This window comes from Manis javanica, chromosome 16 (assembly GCF_040802235.1).
Source record: "Manis javanica isolate MJ-LG chromosome 16, MJ_LKY, whole genome shotgun sequence".
NCBI classification, from domain to species: domain Eukaryota; kingdom Metazoa; phylum Chordata; class Mammalia; order Pholidota; family Manidae; genus Manis; species Manis javanica.
The window spans coordinates 28,794,077-28,809,220 of record NC_133171.1 but is presented as its reverse complement, the minus strand read 5'-3'; the positions used below and the strand labels follow the sequence as shown (position 1 = coordinate 28,809,220).

At 36.3% G+C, this 15,144-nt stretch overlaps 1 protein-coding gene across 1 annotated transcript; it reads right to left on the bottom strand.

Annotated features, from left to right (window-relative positions):
- Window positions 1-14,358: 14,358 nt before the first annotated feature.
- Window positions 14,359-15,144, bottom strand: LOC108390289 (ubiquitin-conjugating enzyme E2 N-like). Its single transcript, XM_037012614.2, has one exon. It carries the CDS (start codon window positions 15,028-15,030, stop codon window positions 14,518-14,520), a length of 513 nt encoding a protein of 170 aa, XP_036868509.2. The 5' UTR covers window positions 15,031-15,144; the 3' UTR covers window positions 14,359-14,517.

The following is a 15,144-nucleotide window of genomic DNA, read 5'->3' as shown; positions in this document are numbered from 1 at the left end:
GTCTCTCAGCACAGCAGACATATCAACTCTTACTAGGGAAAAGTGGGTTGACCTCTGCAAGTCCAGAAGGTTTACTGGGATCTGTAGATCAACATGCTCAGGGGCATCCTTTTAGGTGATCCATTTCAATTTTCAGGCCCCAGGTTTTCTATACTAGACTACTGGTCACAGTATTGGTTGAACATTCAAGCATCTTTTTAGTTCTGCGAACCTATTATATTTTCACCCTTGTGCTCAGCTGTGTTTACTCTTCCCCTGCAAGAGATAAGATCTTCTTTGTAAATTACCGAAGACAACCTATTACTTTCATACTTTGCCATTAGCTGTCTGTTAATGACCCATAGTTATTATCCTTCATCAGGGAGTTAATACAACTTAGTAGTCAACTAACTCTACCATCTTTGTAGGCATTATTTACACCATTATCTTTCAAATACCCAAATAATCACCCTGCTAGAACATGTCTCCACATGAACATTTCTTTTTTTGTATTGGAATAAAGCTAATATATAATATATTGGTTTCAGAAGTTTAATATAGTGACTCAATAATTATATACAGTATGAGATACTTGCCATGGTGAGTGTTAGTTACCCCATGACTGTACCAAGATGTTACAATATTATTGGTTATATTCTCTGTGTTGTACTTCCATTCCTATAACTAACTTATTTCACAATTGCAGTTTGTCCCCTTCTATCTTCTTCACCTATTTCACCCATCTCTCCTCACCCACCATCAGTCACCAAAGATCTGTTGTCTATATTTGTGGGTCTATTTCTTTTTTTTTTTATTTAGACTCCACATATAAGTAAAATCATACAGTATTTGTCTTTCTCTGTCTGGCTTACTTCACTTAGCGTGATACCACTTTCCAACGTACTACTAGTAAAATCTTTAGCAGCCAGGGCCCTGCTTTAGGCAGGAGATTCTCCTGCCCCGTCTACAAATCAGGGTGGCATTCTCAGCCTGGTAGGTGATGAGCAAGCCAGTCCCAAATTAACATCTGTTTTCGTAGTTCTGTATTAGGATGGGTCCTCCCAAAAGCAGGTGCCAGGACAGGATTGGAGGTACAGGATCTTTGCTGAGGGAAAGTAGAGAGGGAAAATCTAGAGAAGATTATGAGAGTCATTAAACTCTGGTACAAGTCTAGTCACTGTCAAGGGGAGAGGAAGGGAAGAGAGAAGGAAGACTCGTAGCCTGCAATGCTGTTCGACGGAAGTTTCTGCAAAGCTGAGTCTTCAAGCCGAAGTCACCCATCAGAGATGGTTCAGGTCTCAGAGGAGTGGACTTGCCTCAGTACGCTTTCTGTACTCGGTCGCTGGCCAGGAGCAACTCTTGAGAATCACAGTCTCCACAGGATCACGGTGCGGTGCTCGATTTCAGACTGCAGCGGACGGGGTCATCAGCCTCATCAGCCGATGATGCAGCCCCCACTGGGAGATCTGAGAGGTGTAGTTTCGCGGTTGCCACATACTTATACCACCTACGTTAAGACATCGTTTAATAATGGCACAAAAATATCTCCTTGTATAATGGTGAGTTTTCTGAAACTAAATTGATCTACTGACATAACGAAGGTTAACCCTGTTGGTTTAGTAAATACGATTAACATAAACAGCACCTACAGTGGCCAGACTGATTAAGTATATGGAATACAGAATGATAGGAGGAAAAAGCAATGTTAAAAATTTGACACTTGAGCTTAGAAAGTGGAAGAAGAAGATCTGTATGTAAATGAAGCACCAAATAATATGAATGGACAGTACATTTTGCTAATAGGGTCACTGGCATTTCTTAGCACTGTTTTTCTCCTTCATTCAGTAGATCACGGTATCCAAGATAAAGTTTAAAAAGGAGTCAAAATCATTGTGAATACTAAATTAAGAGTTAATCTTTAATTTGAATTATCTCTAGCCAAAGTAAGTCATAACTCACTAGAAAGTTTATATTTTCCAGAACCTTACTTAATCCGAGAAAGTTTAGCATTTCAATACTCTATTCAAAGAATATCTCTCAATTCATGTTGCATAAAATGTAAAGTTTGCATTAAAATTATTTCATTTGCAAACAGGAGACAGAGTTTGTCCTGCATAAAATCCATTTTTAACTATATGTCCTGCCAAACCCTGCCAAGACACTAACATCCTGCCCACATAGAATTTTTTTTATAATGAATACTGACGAGCCAATGAGTCCATCTGGCATGTAAGGGAAAGAAAACTAAAATAAAGTGATGCCTCAGTAATAGATATAGAATGAATAAGCATGTATTTGGTTAAGAACTCAGGTATCTCTAAAAACATGTCAAAACTGGCTGTCACAAATTAATGCCAACCTCATTTCAATTATCTGAAATTCAGTGGAAGTTGCTGTTTGTATGCCAATAGTACGTTCTCATAGTAACATTATGAAAGTACAGTTTTGTTCTACATCTGGGCACAATGGATCTGCAATGTGTAAGGGCAACAGTTTTATTCTTTCATAAGGCATTTAAATAATGACAAGGTATACATCATGCATGTGAGTTGTTTATTTGATTAAAACTTATGATCACAGAAAACCTAGGAAAAGATTTAAATACAGATCTTTAGTGCCAAGAGGAAAGGAGATCTTGGTGTTGTATTAAATGTCTGTACATCGTGAGGCTGGGCATATAAATTCTCAATGGTTATTTGAGGTCAGTCTCATTCAAAGTCACAACCAGGAAGGTCACTTTACTGTCATTGATAAATATGAAATGTATTATATATTGTTTATATATGTTTGTGTTGACCATTGAAGGAAGAAGTGCCAATGGGTTACAGTGTAGTAATGTGAGGAGTCTAAAAGTATAAGTTTAAAGCAAACAATTTTTCTGGTCCACATGTATGTCACTATAGCAATAGCAGGATTGATTGTGGTTCCTCAGCAGAGGGTGAATTGTTTCTGTGCCTTCAATTATTCTACAATTATAACGAGAAATTTTCAAAGGTGGAGTAAAAGTTTACTCATGAGATTAGAAAATATCAATGTAAGATATTGGATTAAATTAGAATTATTGGTATATCAATCAATGTATAGATAGGTAAATATAATTATAGACACATATCCATGAAATTCCTGTTTTAAAAAATATGTTTTTTTTATATTAAAATCCCCCCTGGACTGAAACTTGGCTGACAGGAAATGCATTTTTAAGTCATATATAAAAAATGAAACATTCATTAAAAAAGACTTGAAAACAAAAGATGTTTGAATATTAGGCTGTTTTCTTCTAATTCCTTTTGAGGGTGATTCAACATCTTAACATCGTGGTTCTTAATTCAGAATGTGGTTTCTCTGTAGGCAAATTTGAATGGAGTATGGGACGATTATTCATGTAATGAAGATAAATAAACTTGTTCTAAATGAGAGTGGTTTTATTGGTTCAAATTATCCAGAATGGATACATAAATTAATTGAATGAGTTAGAAAATTGCTCAACACTTCACTTGCATGTGTGGATACAAGCTGAATAATATCATAATAAAGATATCTAAATGATATACCACACAAATATGGTGTGTGAAATTTTGGGGAGTGAAATTGCACAATAGCATCTTAATAAATGAGTGATTAAAGTGAATATAAAACAGTATATATGTTTGTGATTTTAATAAATCTTGTTCATTACAAATGAATTGTACCAACATTTCAGTTTACTTTAACTCAAAATATAACAAAATAAATGCACTCAAGTAATGATGAAATGAATATGCTTTTGAGACTACAGAATATTACAAGACTAACAGCCTCCATCCGGGTAATAAACCTTTGTTCTCTATAAATTAATAATTTATTTTTTGTGACTCTGATGGCATTTTCTCATAGCATCATTTTAAAAGGAAGACTCAGCCATTTTTCCCAGTCAACTCTCTTTCCCCTCAAGTTGCAGACTCACATGCCAACTCTTCTTAAATTTGGGGGTACACAAAGGAGAAGAGAGCCATGTGCTGAGTTTGAGTCCTTCCTGTTATTTGCATGTGAAATTAAAGAAGACCTCACTTACTTTACTTGTGAATTTTAAAGGAATGGAGAAGTAGTTTGAAACTATATCATTCTTTAAAAATGATGTTCTTAAGAAAATAATAAACATTTTAAAGAAAAAAACAGAAGAAATCTCATTTGGAAATACTGCTCATTAAATTTGAAAATATATGATGTATTTAATTTCTTATTGTTTTATATTCAAAAATGTTCTTGTTGAAGACTATAAAAATTCAACATATGGAAATGATTTTGAAAACATACAACCATTGACAACATATATAGTCATCTAAGATGAATGAATAATAGTAACTACTTGCTTAGTTTGTTTTTCACTGTAAATAAATAAGGAATTCTGCCATGTTGGAAGGAATACAAATAATAAGGCGTGAAAAGAAAAAGACAGAAATATAATTCCATGATAATGAATGATAAGAGTTTAATTCAAAAATTATTATTAAGCATGTATTGTACTTAGAGTGCCTATTGTATCCTATACATTTACAAAGACACCCTGAAGAAAAATCACGTATTTGAGTAAAAGTAAGTTTTGCTTTCAGGACTTCAGACCAAATATTCTCAAATCCTTTGCATCTTTTGTGTTATGCCCCTTGATTCATCTTTATCGCTGTGCACAGGTCTCCTAAGTCGGTATAGGTTCAGTTTACGTGACTCTGGTATCTTTGGGTATGAATAAAGCACAGATTTATGAGAGTACTAAATAAAATGTCATAGTGTGCACTGCACTGAGACAAGATATATAATCTTGAGGATATAAATAAAGGAAAAAGAATAAAAGTAAAGGAGTGGCTAGGAGTGATAAGTTATTTCCTGGTGCCCAAGAGGGCCTTAATGTTCCCCTCAGCTTTATTAAACTTTAAACAGTTCTCTTCCTGACTATAGGCCCCTGATCTCCCTTCCTTAAAACATTTACTTTAGAAAATCTGCAATTGTAAATTCTTTCCCTGACCCTTGGAGTTGTATATCTTCTGCAACCCAGGAATGTATTTCTCAAGGACATGGAAGCCATCCCTTTACAATCGAATCATCAAGAAAGATGGTTCCCCTGTCTCCCATTCTCTTTGGGAGGGTAGCTGCCTAACTTAGATTAGCACCAAAGAACAAACACAGCCTCATCACATCTCCCAAACTTCTCCATGTTACCCTCTAGGCCTTTTCCACTAGCTGACAGAGTACCCAGAAGTCTCCTCTCTTTTTTTTTTTTGCAGAGGAGTTGAGTTCAGTCCTTCCCTCCTATTGCAATAGTCTGAATAAAGTCTGGGTTGCCTGTTTAAGTGGTCTGCTATAATTTTCTTTAACATTGAGTGAAGATGGCTATAAAAACAACCACCTCTTCTCTGTCTCTCAGTCGATTAAAGAAAAAAAAGTCAAGATCAGTTAAGTAAAACTGAGGAGATACAGAAAATGCAGGCAATATTATTGGATCTCATCAAATTGTTTTTATTTGCTTTGTAATTCAATGTAATTTAGCAGTCTCTTGCAGACAAAGGATTGTTCAGAAACTAAGTATTGAATCCAATGTTTCTTTTTCTTTATATATGTACATATATATATTTATTTATTCGTTTATTTAAAAACCAATACAAATAGTACCCTACTGGGAAAGTGGGAAGAATAAAGTCTGAGATAGTTCACCAAAGGTTTAAGAGATAGCATTCAGTGCTTGATGGCTGACTTTTAAGTAGTTTTTAAATACTCACTTGAAGTGATGCATACAGGTATGCCCTGCATCTAATTATTTGGTACATAGACTACCACTGAGAGAAATTTTCCAATGTAAATAATTTCAGTTCAAAACTCTGCAAAAAACATCCTGCTGTCTTCCCTGGAAATGTTGTAAGCTAAAAGAAAGATTAGTTTCTTAAAAGATAAGGAAAGCTAAAATGAGATAAGTACTATAAAACTTCAGTCAAAGGAAGGGATAACATCAGAGGAAATAGCAATGAGAATGGAGACATTTCTAAGTGGAATATCTAATTGTTTTATATATTTTTTCCTGATTATAAAATACATTTTTCCTATGCTGTTTGTAGAAGATTCAGAATGCACAGAAACTTTTAAAGTAAAAGGAAAAATTGTCCTTGACACATTTCTTCAAAACACAGATGTTGAACTATTACCAGTTCTGTATTAAACTCCCTGGGTTCTATGGTGAATGGTTATAGATTTAAATGGTCCAAGAGGCTAAGAGAGGGGACTTTGCCATCAATGGTTTACATATACCAGAGACAATAGACAGATTAATATATACAATGCAGTATGATAATTGCACTGTATTCTAGGCAAGCTTCCTTGGGGAGATGAATCTCAAATTCTTATAAGATCCGTAACAATCAGTAGCATCTTATAAGGTAAAATAGAAAGGGAACAAAGTAAAAACATTTCCAAAAATTTAGTTGCATTGTTTTTCTATTTTTGAGCTAAATTACACAACTCAAACAAATTGTCCACTAAAGTAATGCACATGTACTTCAGTATAATGTAGGAAAAATAACAAACCCCATCACCATGCAAAATCTATAGTAAATAAAAATATGCAAAATGGTCAAGTTCAATGGAGATGATTCATATTATGTTCAGATGTACAAAAGAAATTAAACTTTCTTGACTTTCTATACCTTCATCTTTATCTGTTGCCTCCCTATTTCTTATTAGTTGGAATAGTGAAACGAGATGAAAAATAATAAATTTGTTAATTAAATTAGCCTCCTTACTTTTCAATCTCAGCAAAAATGTATTTTTTTTCGAAAATTCAAGTTGATATTGAAATGAATGATAACTTTTAGCAAATAATGAATGAATGGAGTGATCATCAACTTGATAAGGAGCAACTACCCCCTCCTGCCAAAAAAATCCAAAATCTACAAGAAACATCATATATAACAGTGAGAAATGGGTGCTTTACCTTTAAGATAGGGAAAAAGGCAAGGATGTTCTCTCTCACCGTTGCTACTCCACATCATATTGGATGTTGTTGTAAATGCAATAAGACAAGAAAAGGACATGAAGGATATACATATTGGAAATGAAAAAATAAAACTACCTCTATTCACAGTTGACATGATTACCTATATTAAAATTCCTAAAAATCATCAATGACAACAATAAAGTATTCTGAAACAAATAAGTGAGTATAATAAAGTTATAAGGTTCGAGTTATATACAAAAGTATATTACTTTCCTACAGCAGCAATGAACAATTAGAATTTGAATTTAGAAAACAATACCATCTCTAATAGCACTCAAAAATGAAACGAAATGTAGTAGATAATCTAACAAACTGCATACAGGATCTATACACAAAAATCTACAAAACTCTTATTTTTTTAAAAATAGGAAAACCTAATTAAACTGAGAGATACCTTGTGTTCATGAACTGAAAGACTCAAGATTGTGAAGGTGTTAATATATCCCAACATAATTAATGCAACTGCAGTCAAAATCCTAGCAAGCTGTTTTGTAAATATCAACAAACTGATAGAAATTTTGTATGGAAAGTCAAAGGCTCTAAAGAAGCCAAGAAAATAGTCCAGAGTAACAGAACTGAAGGACTCACATTACTTAACTTTCGGACATATTGTAAGATTACAATCTTTAAGACATTGTGGCACTAATGAAAAAACAGATACACAGATCAATTAAACAGAATAGAAAGAACAGAAATAGACCTATGTAAATATAAACAGCTGACTTTGAAAAGGGAGCAAATCCAGTTTAACAGAGAAAGGATAGTTTCTTCAAAAAACTGTGCAGGAACAATTGGATTTCCCTGGACAAACAAAACGAAACAAAATGAAAGAAACAACAAAAAGGCCTAAGACCTAGAAACAGACCTTAAACTTTACACTGAAATTAACTCAAGATGGATTATGAAATTAAATGTAAAATTCAGAACTGTAGACTTGTTGACAAAAGCATAGGAAATGTACATGACCTTGGGTTTGGTTATAATTTTTAAATACAACATTAATAGTTCAATCCATGAAAGAAAGCAGATGATAAATGGACTCATTAAACTTAAAATTCTCTGCCCTGTGAAAGACTCTGCTAAGAAAATATAATGATAAGCCACAGACTGGGAGAAAGTACTTGCAAACACAAATCTAATAAATGACTTGTATCCAAATAAGTCAAAAGAACTCTTAAAACTCACCAATAAGAAAAGTAACAACCCGATTAAAAAATGGACAAAAGATCTGAACAGAAACCACATAAAGAAGATAGGCAGATGGAAAATAATCATGTGAAATGATGTTTGCCATCATTTGTCAAGGACCACAAATTAAAATAATGATCAAATATGACATTACAATTAGATGGCTGAGATCAAAGAGAGAGAGAGGAGAAGAATCTGACAATAGCAATTGTTGGCAAGGATGGAGAGTGCCTGGAGCTCCCGGTCACTGTAAGCAGGATGGCTTACTGTGATCCAGCAGTCATGTTCTGAGGTCTTCACCCAACTGACCAAAAACAGGTTCACATGAAAGTTTGCATTTGAGTATTTATAACAACTTTATTCATAATCACCAAAACCTGGAAGCAACTGATATGTCATCCAATATGTGAATAGGTAAACCCACTATAGTACATACAAAAAATGAGTAGAGGAAAGAACACTTTCAGAGAAATACGTGATGTTGGAAGTAAAACGAAAACTAGGTGCTATGGACTGAAAGTTTCTCTCCTAACCCCAAACTCATACATATATATATAGTTGTGCCCCCAGAGGTAGAGTATTTTGCTCCAAGAAACAAGGTTTGAAAGCAGGAGTGGCTCTCACTTACTACTACTGCCAATGACTCACTTGTAGAATATGTGCTTCCCACCTAGGCTGTGTTGAATTCAGAAATCCTGCTTCCCAATAAAAGATTATGATCACAAGGGGTGCTGCAAGAACCCCTCTGAACTATATGTCATGGCTACTGCCTGAGCACCTTAGGATCTTCATGACAACGAATTAGCAGGGCAGAAGGGTCGCCATCTTGGTAGGGCTAATTGAGGATCAATTAGCGGAGGGTTCTATTACACAGTGGGCACAGAGGGAATATATCTGGAATGTAGGTAACCACTTGTGGGTTTCTTGGTGCTCCCTTGCTCAGCTGAGAGCAAATAAACAAGGCTGGGCTCCATGTCCTGAAAACAGCACAGTGACTGAGGACACAGATCATTCAAGGATGTGGATTTGGGACATATCCTTAAGAAGGTCAGACAGACCAGCGAAGACACTAGCTGGGGGTGGAGGGTGTGCAGAATGGAAAGTAGACAAGGAAGATACTGAATAAAACTTATACCCTTGTGACCAGCAACAGCAGCTGTCACAAGAGTGAGCAGTGGACTGTAGTTCATTCCACAAAATTTTCTTTCCTAAAGCTCCTCCAGGAAGAGGAGCCCTATAGAATCCTATAGGACTACTTTCAAAAAGCCTATAGAAGACAGTGTATCCAAGCAACACAAGGGTAGTTTGTGAGGGAATCTGTCGTGTGCCATCCTGAAAAGGGCCAGCACTAAGGTGAGGCAATCATGCCTCTATAGAACAGAGGCTTTCTAAGTTCAGCTCTTCCATAGCAGGTACATTCTGCCACTGCACCAGTGCCTGGGCATGCTCAGGGGAAAGGTTAAATTTAAAGTTAATTTGCTTGCTATCGGGCACAAAATTGAAGAAGATCCTCATTCTCAGGTCAAACAATTGAGTGCCAGCTTGAACTGGGTTCCTTTGGTGCCTCACCCACCCCGTGCTAGTCCCTGCCTTGGCCCAAGTCCTTCAGGAATAGAGGATTTATTCTCCCAGCTACTGGAAGAACTGCCAGAACAAAATCTACAACTATCAAACATCTTAGGGATGGCTTTTGTTGAAAAAAACTGTCTTACCAAAGGCTGAACTCCTACCAGAGGCATGGCAATGCCCAGTCTCCTGTTTCTAATTCTGATGGGTTATTCCGTCACCACGGCTTCCTGTGCGGTGCCTGAGGCCCTCCCCGAGACTGCATCACAGCTCAGCACTTCGCCCCCTCATCCCCCGCTCACACCGGCGCTCATCCTAAGAGGACTCCTTCTTAATAACTTCCTACCTGCTATATCCTTTCAGGGATTGCTTCTTGAAGGAAACCAACCTGTGACACTAATAATAAATAAAAATAAGTGATTTCATCCTCTTAATAAATCTGGGAAATATTTTCATCATCAGAGCGTCCTGCATGTTGATCCAATCCATTTTTCTCACTGTGTATCTGTTACTTTTTATTTGAAAATCGTCATGTGTTTTTATTTTTTCTTTCCGTCCTTCCCCCATTGTTCTTCCTTCATCTCTCTCCTCTTTCCTCGCCTTCTTGCTTTTCTTCCTTCCTTCCTTCCCTCCTTTATTTTCTTTGTCCTGAAGGTTGACCACGTGACTACAGCTATTCGCAGAGCAGAACAGAGGTTTTATAAGCTCAGCTCTTCCATAGCAGGTACATCCTGCCATTGCACTAGTGCCTGGACATGCTCAGGGGAAAGGTTAAATTTGAAGTTTAATTTGCTTGCCTAGGTTACAGTTTGGAAGTCTATAAGGACTTATTTGTAAAACGTACTCAAAATCCTCCTGATTATGCGCCTCCCCCTCTGCTGCTTACACGTATGAACCAAAGACCTCCTGACCCATTTCTTGTTTAATTCTTGTTCTGCATTCTTCCAGGATCCATGTGGACACCATAAATATTAGCTAAGGCAGAATCATTAGATGTAATTAAATTGACAGACTCTCCCCAGGGCCAAATTAGTTAGATAAAAACTCATTCTCCAAACTGAATAATTAAGAAAATGCTGTATTCTCTTTGGATTAAGGTAGGCTGGAGATATGGTCATGGCTTGAGGTAGATTTCTGGCTGAACTTCTCAACTTTTAGCTAGAATCATTTGTTCAGATGCATACAGGATAGCACTGCACTTTATCTAATTCCTATACCTCAAAAAATTCTGCCTCCAGACCATAATAGAGTTTTATTAGATTATATCTGGATGATAAAATGAGGTTTTATGTATTCAAATAAAGTCTCCATTAATTTTCTACCTAACTGGATCTATGTTTTTCTGTGTGTGCAACTATGTAGGCTTTCCTAAAAATATAGATCTAACCAGAAATGTCTATTTCAATGAACTGTCTTGAAAATAATAGGGCAAGTGATTCTTTATTCAAACAGTTAAGATATTTTACCACATTCATGAGAGGTCAATGATTGTTGCTGCTAATTTTGTTAAACTGATGTCTCAAGACTTTATTTTTCTTCATGGATTAAACTTAAGGTCAATCATTTTGGAAAGTATTGAGTTTATAAGGTGGAGAGAGAGAAGAAGAGGGATATGTTTGGTTAATATATACCTATAACTTTTTTTGATAGATTTTTTAGTTATTCAGCAAATTAAACTGGCATTTTACCATCAATATAGAGTCCATTAAATGAGCAATCAAGCCTATCACTATAACATAGAGGAAATATTGGATAATGTTTTATTTATCAACAAATAAAATTAATTTCATTTCACTTTAATAAAAAGTCTTTTGGATAGTATCCTTTATGACTTTCCAAATATTAGAAACATTTTTTAGATAGACAATTTTTTACCTGCTATGTTGTTTTGGTAATCACACTTTTAAAAGACTAGACTTGAGGTTTAATGTGAGGTAGTTACTATTTTAACTTTTCAGTGAAAAAATAATATAGCACCATGATTACATTTCAGGTAGAAATCCTCTTGATAAGACTGTAGATACAAAGGAGATGAGTCCTAGTGAAAATATAATGTCTGAACCTTGTTAATCAGCCAGAAAAAGTGAAACATTTCAGTTTTGGAGTCCGAAAATAGACCTTATGTCCACTAAAAGTGATGCAGTCTAGACTTTGGAATCCTTAACTCAAATGTTGTAATGACCATTTGAGTTTTATTCTGCTTCACAGTTAGTGATAGACAGACTTACAGAGTTGGAAAAACTGAGGTTTGGCTTAGTCGACCATGTGAAAAATTGGATATCTGCTGGTTGCCAGTCTGAATTATCCTGACATTTGAAATGTTTGTTCCAGCCAAAGTTCTTTTAAAGAAGGTGCAGAAACTCTTATTTACAAGATAGATGAGATCTTCTTTTTCCCTCACCTTTTAATAACCTTTAGCATATGTCTTTTAGATACTACCGATCCTCCTAACCAGTGGTTTGACAAGAGAAGAAAATGAGTAAATCTGTTTATCATATGGCAATGCTAAGAGCTACCTTCTCTGTTACAGAAGGGTTACCACCTGTATTTCTAACAGATTTTGCATGAGAAAAACTTCCAGTGAATGGTCTTCTATCAGAGAGAAATTGGCTTTAGTTTTGTTCAGATTTTTTTTTTTTAGAGAAGCTTACTAATATTCTAAGCTCTGGGAAGACAGATACTCTTTTTTTAATGTTTATTTGTATATCTCTAATGCCTTAAACAGTGTAGTATAGTAGATGCTCAATAAATATATGTGACTCGATGAATATATACCTTCTTCGGAATTATTTCAAAAGTTGAGTACTACTTCAGGATTAGATTCAGGCTCACTTTCCCTTTCAGCTTATTTACATGTTATGTAATTTTTAGGTGCAGTCATATAGATCAACTCTTTAGGTCTCCCTGAAATAAAGCAAGGAAGGATAATTTTCTGTTTAACAGTAAATCTGAAGCACAATGATATTGTGTGAGGACCTCAAGTAATCAGAGTCAGGATATAAAACCCAGGCCTTTTAAATCAATGGCCAATTTTCAAACCATAATGGCTTCTAGACGTAGTCTAGAATAGGAACGGATGCATTATTTTATTTAACCCTATTAAGGAAGTAATGAAATAGTAAGATTAAGTTAACAAAGGGAGAAAACCTTGATGGGTTAGGAAATAAATCAAACACAGGTGCATGATGGAAGGACTATATTGGAAGCAAATGGAGTAAAGGGACTCAGTGATGCCAGAAAAAGTATGAGTTAGGACCAAATATACAAGAACACTGTGTTTATTGTGGCCACTCGGAACAGTATATAGAATCTTGCCACTAATGCCTCTCTCTACATTTAAGGATCTGGATCCACTGCAGACGATTTTTTTTTTTTTAAGAATACCTCTTGAATTTGGCTGACAAACACCTTATTAACTTTACAGATTTAGATTTTTCCAGATAGAAGAACTTCTGTATTCTGCAACTGGACTGGGAGTTGTAAACTCCCCTTTGTACAACTCTTGTCCTATTGTTACAAGTTTAGAATATGTTAAGGATATTTTGTGTTTAACAAAATACCTTTATTGAATAGTGATAGTTGAGTTTCATGACCTTCCACTTTGTACGTCCAACTACATGTTATCTAGTCATTTGAGACACTTGAGCACTGAATAAAGTTCTCAATTTTACAACTGCACAAAACGGAGAGATTAACATAAATTATCTACTTCCCCTTTTCTAACCCTTCCTATATACAACATAACTAACATCTCTCTTTCAAGAATGGCATGAATGATTCTTATTCACAAAATGGTTTGTACTCAGATGTAATCAACTCCGTTGAGCTAAGTGCTTCTGTTCTCTGGCCTGGTGGGAAAAGTTTGATGCTGTGACCCTTGCAGGAAAAATGCTGCACCAACCACTGAGGGCGTGGACCATGCTCTGGCTTTTGAAATACACAAAGCCAGCAGATCCACAGTTAAGAGGGTCTGGGAGAAAGGAAAAGTTGTAGGTTAGCTACACAAGGAATATATTTGGGAAATAGGGTTTAGGTAGTTCTTAGAACTTGTAAAACCTGAATGCTGAGAACTGAGGGGTTTTGTCTTTTACTGAATGGTGTAAGTCTATTTAATTTTTTTTACTGATCATATAATCCTTTTAAAAAATATCAAAATACATCTTCTAGGTAGTGATGTACTAAAGATATGAATATGAAAGTTTAATGAAAAATAACACACTGGATTTTTTTTCTGTGTGTGTATGTGCGGGCTGTGATGTTTAATGTTCCCATTTTGGTTCAAATAATCAAGCTTGTCCATCTACAGCATCTAAATAAAGTTAGACTTGGCTAGAGAACATGTTCTAAAGAACTGGTTCGCTGCTTTAAACCAATGCAATTAGATCACCATAAAGGAGGGGACAGGAGCCCATTACAATTAGAACTACCCGTCCCCCAAAAATAAAGAAAAACACCCACACCCTTGCAGCTAACCCTGACAACTACCTTCATTCACAGTGCTTTATGCTTAAATCACAATGGGGGAAATGAATAAAAGCAGAGAGAGGTCACTGCTTTTAAACTTTTCACAATTCAGATGATACTTCTAGCTTTACAACAGTGAAGCAGGACAAGACAGATTTGCTAATGTGCGTTTAATCACCGAAAGAGTGAAGATGTCTGGGCTTTTCTTCTGTAATGTTTCTAGACTGTGTCCATTCAATGCAAACAAAGAGGAAGAAGTCTTGGCAGAACAGAAGTGATGCACACTTGACGATCAGATCCATTTAAGCGTTATTCATGGCATACAGCCTGGTCCACGCTCTGGCTGTTTCTTTGGCTTGCGCTTCGTTGGTCTTCCAGTGCTCCGCTACGTCATTTGCCAATAGATCGTCTGGGTTGGGAGCACTTAACAAATCCTGGATCCACAGCAGAACTGTGCGGATCTGCACTGCTGGGGTCCATTTATCTGTCAAAGTATCCAAACATGTTCTTCCCAACTTGTCTACATTAGGATGATAAATTTTGGTCATGAAACGTACTTTCGGGGCTGCCATCGGGTATTCTTCTGGAAGGAACAGTTCAAGTTTAAAAGTCCCTCCTTCAAAGGGGGAATCCGGAGGGCCAGCCATGGTCACATGAAAATAACGGGTGTTGCTCTCATCCGGTTCTGCTTTAATACCCGGAATTGGTTCTTCCAGCAAACACTGGATTTCCTTGATAATCCTGCGGGGCAGTTGGGCCATCTCCTCAGACCCCAGTTCGGCCTCTGGTCTAGTCTCAGGCTCCGCTCGCTTCATGAATGAGTGAAAGGCCCGGGCTCCACTTCCAGGAGCCGTTGCCGCGCCGCCGAGGCCTCACGGGAAATGTAGTCCCTGCTCGAGCGCAGGCGGGAGTCCCACGTAACTGCCGCC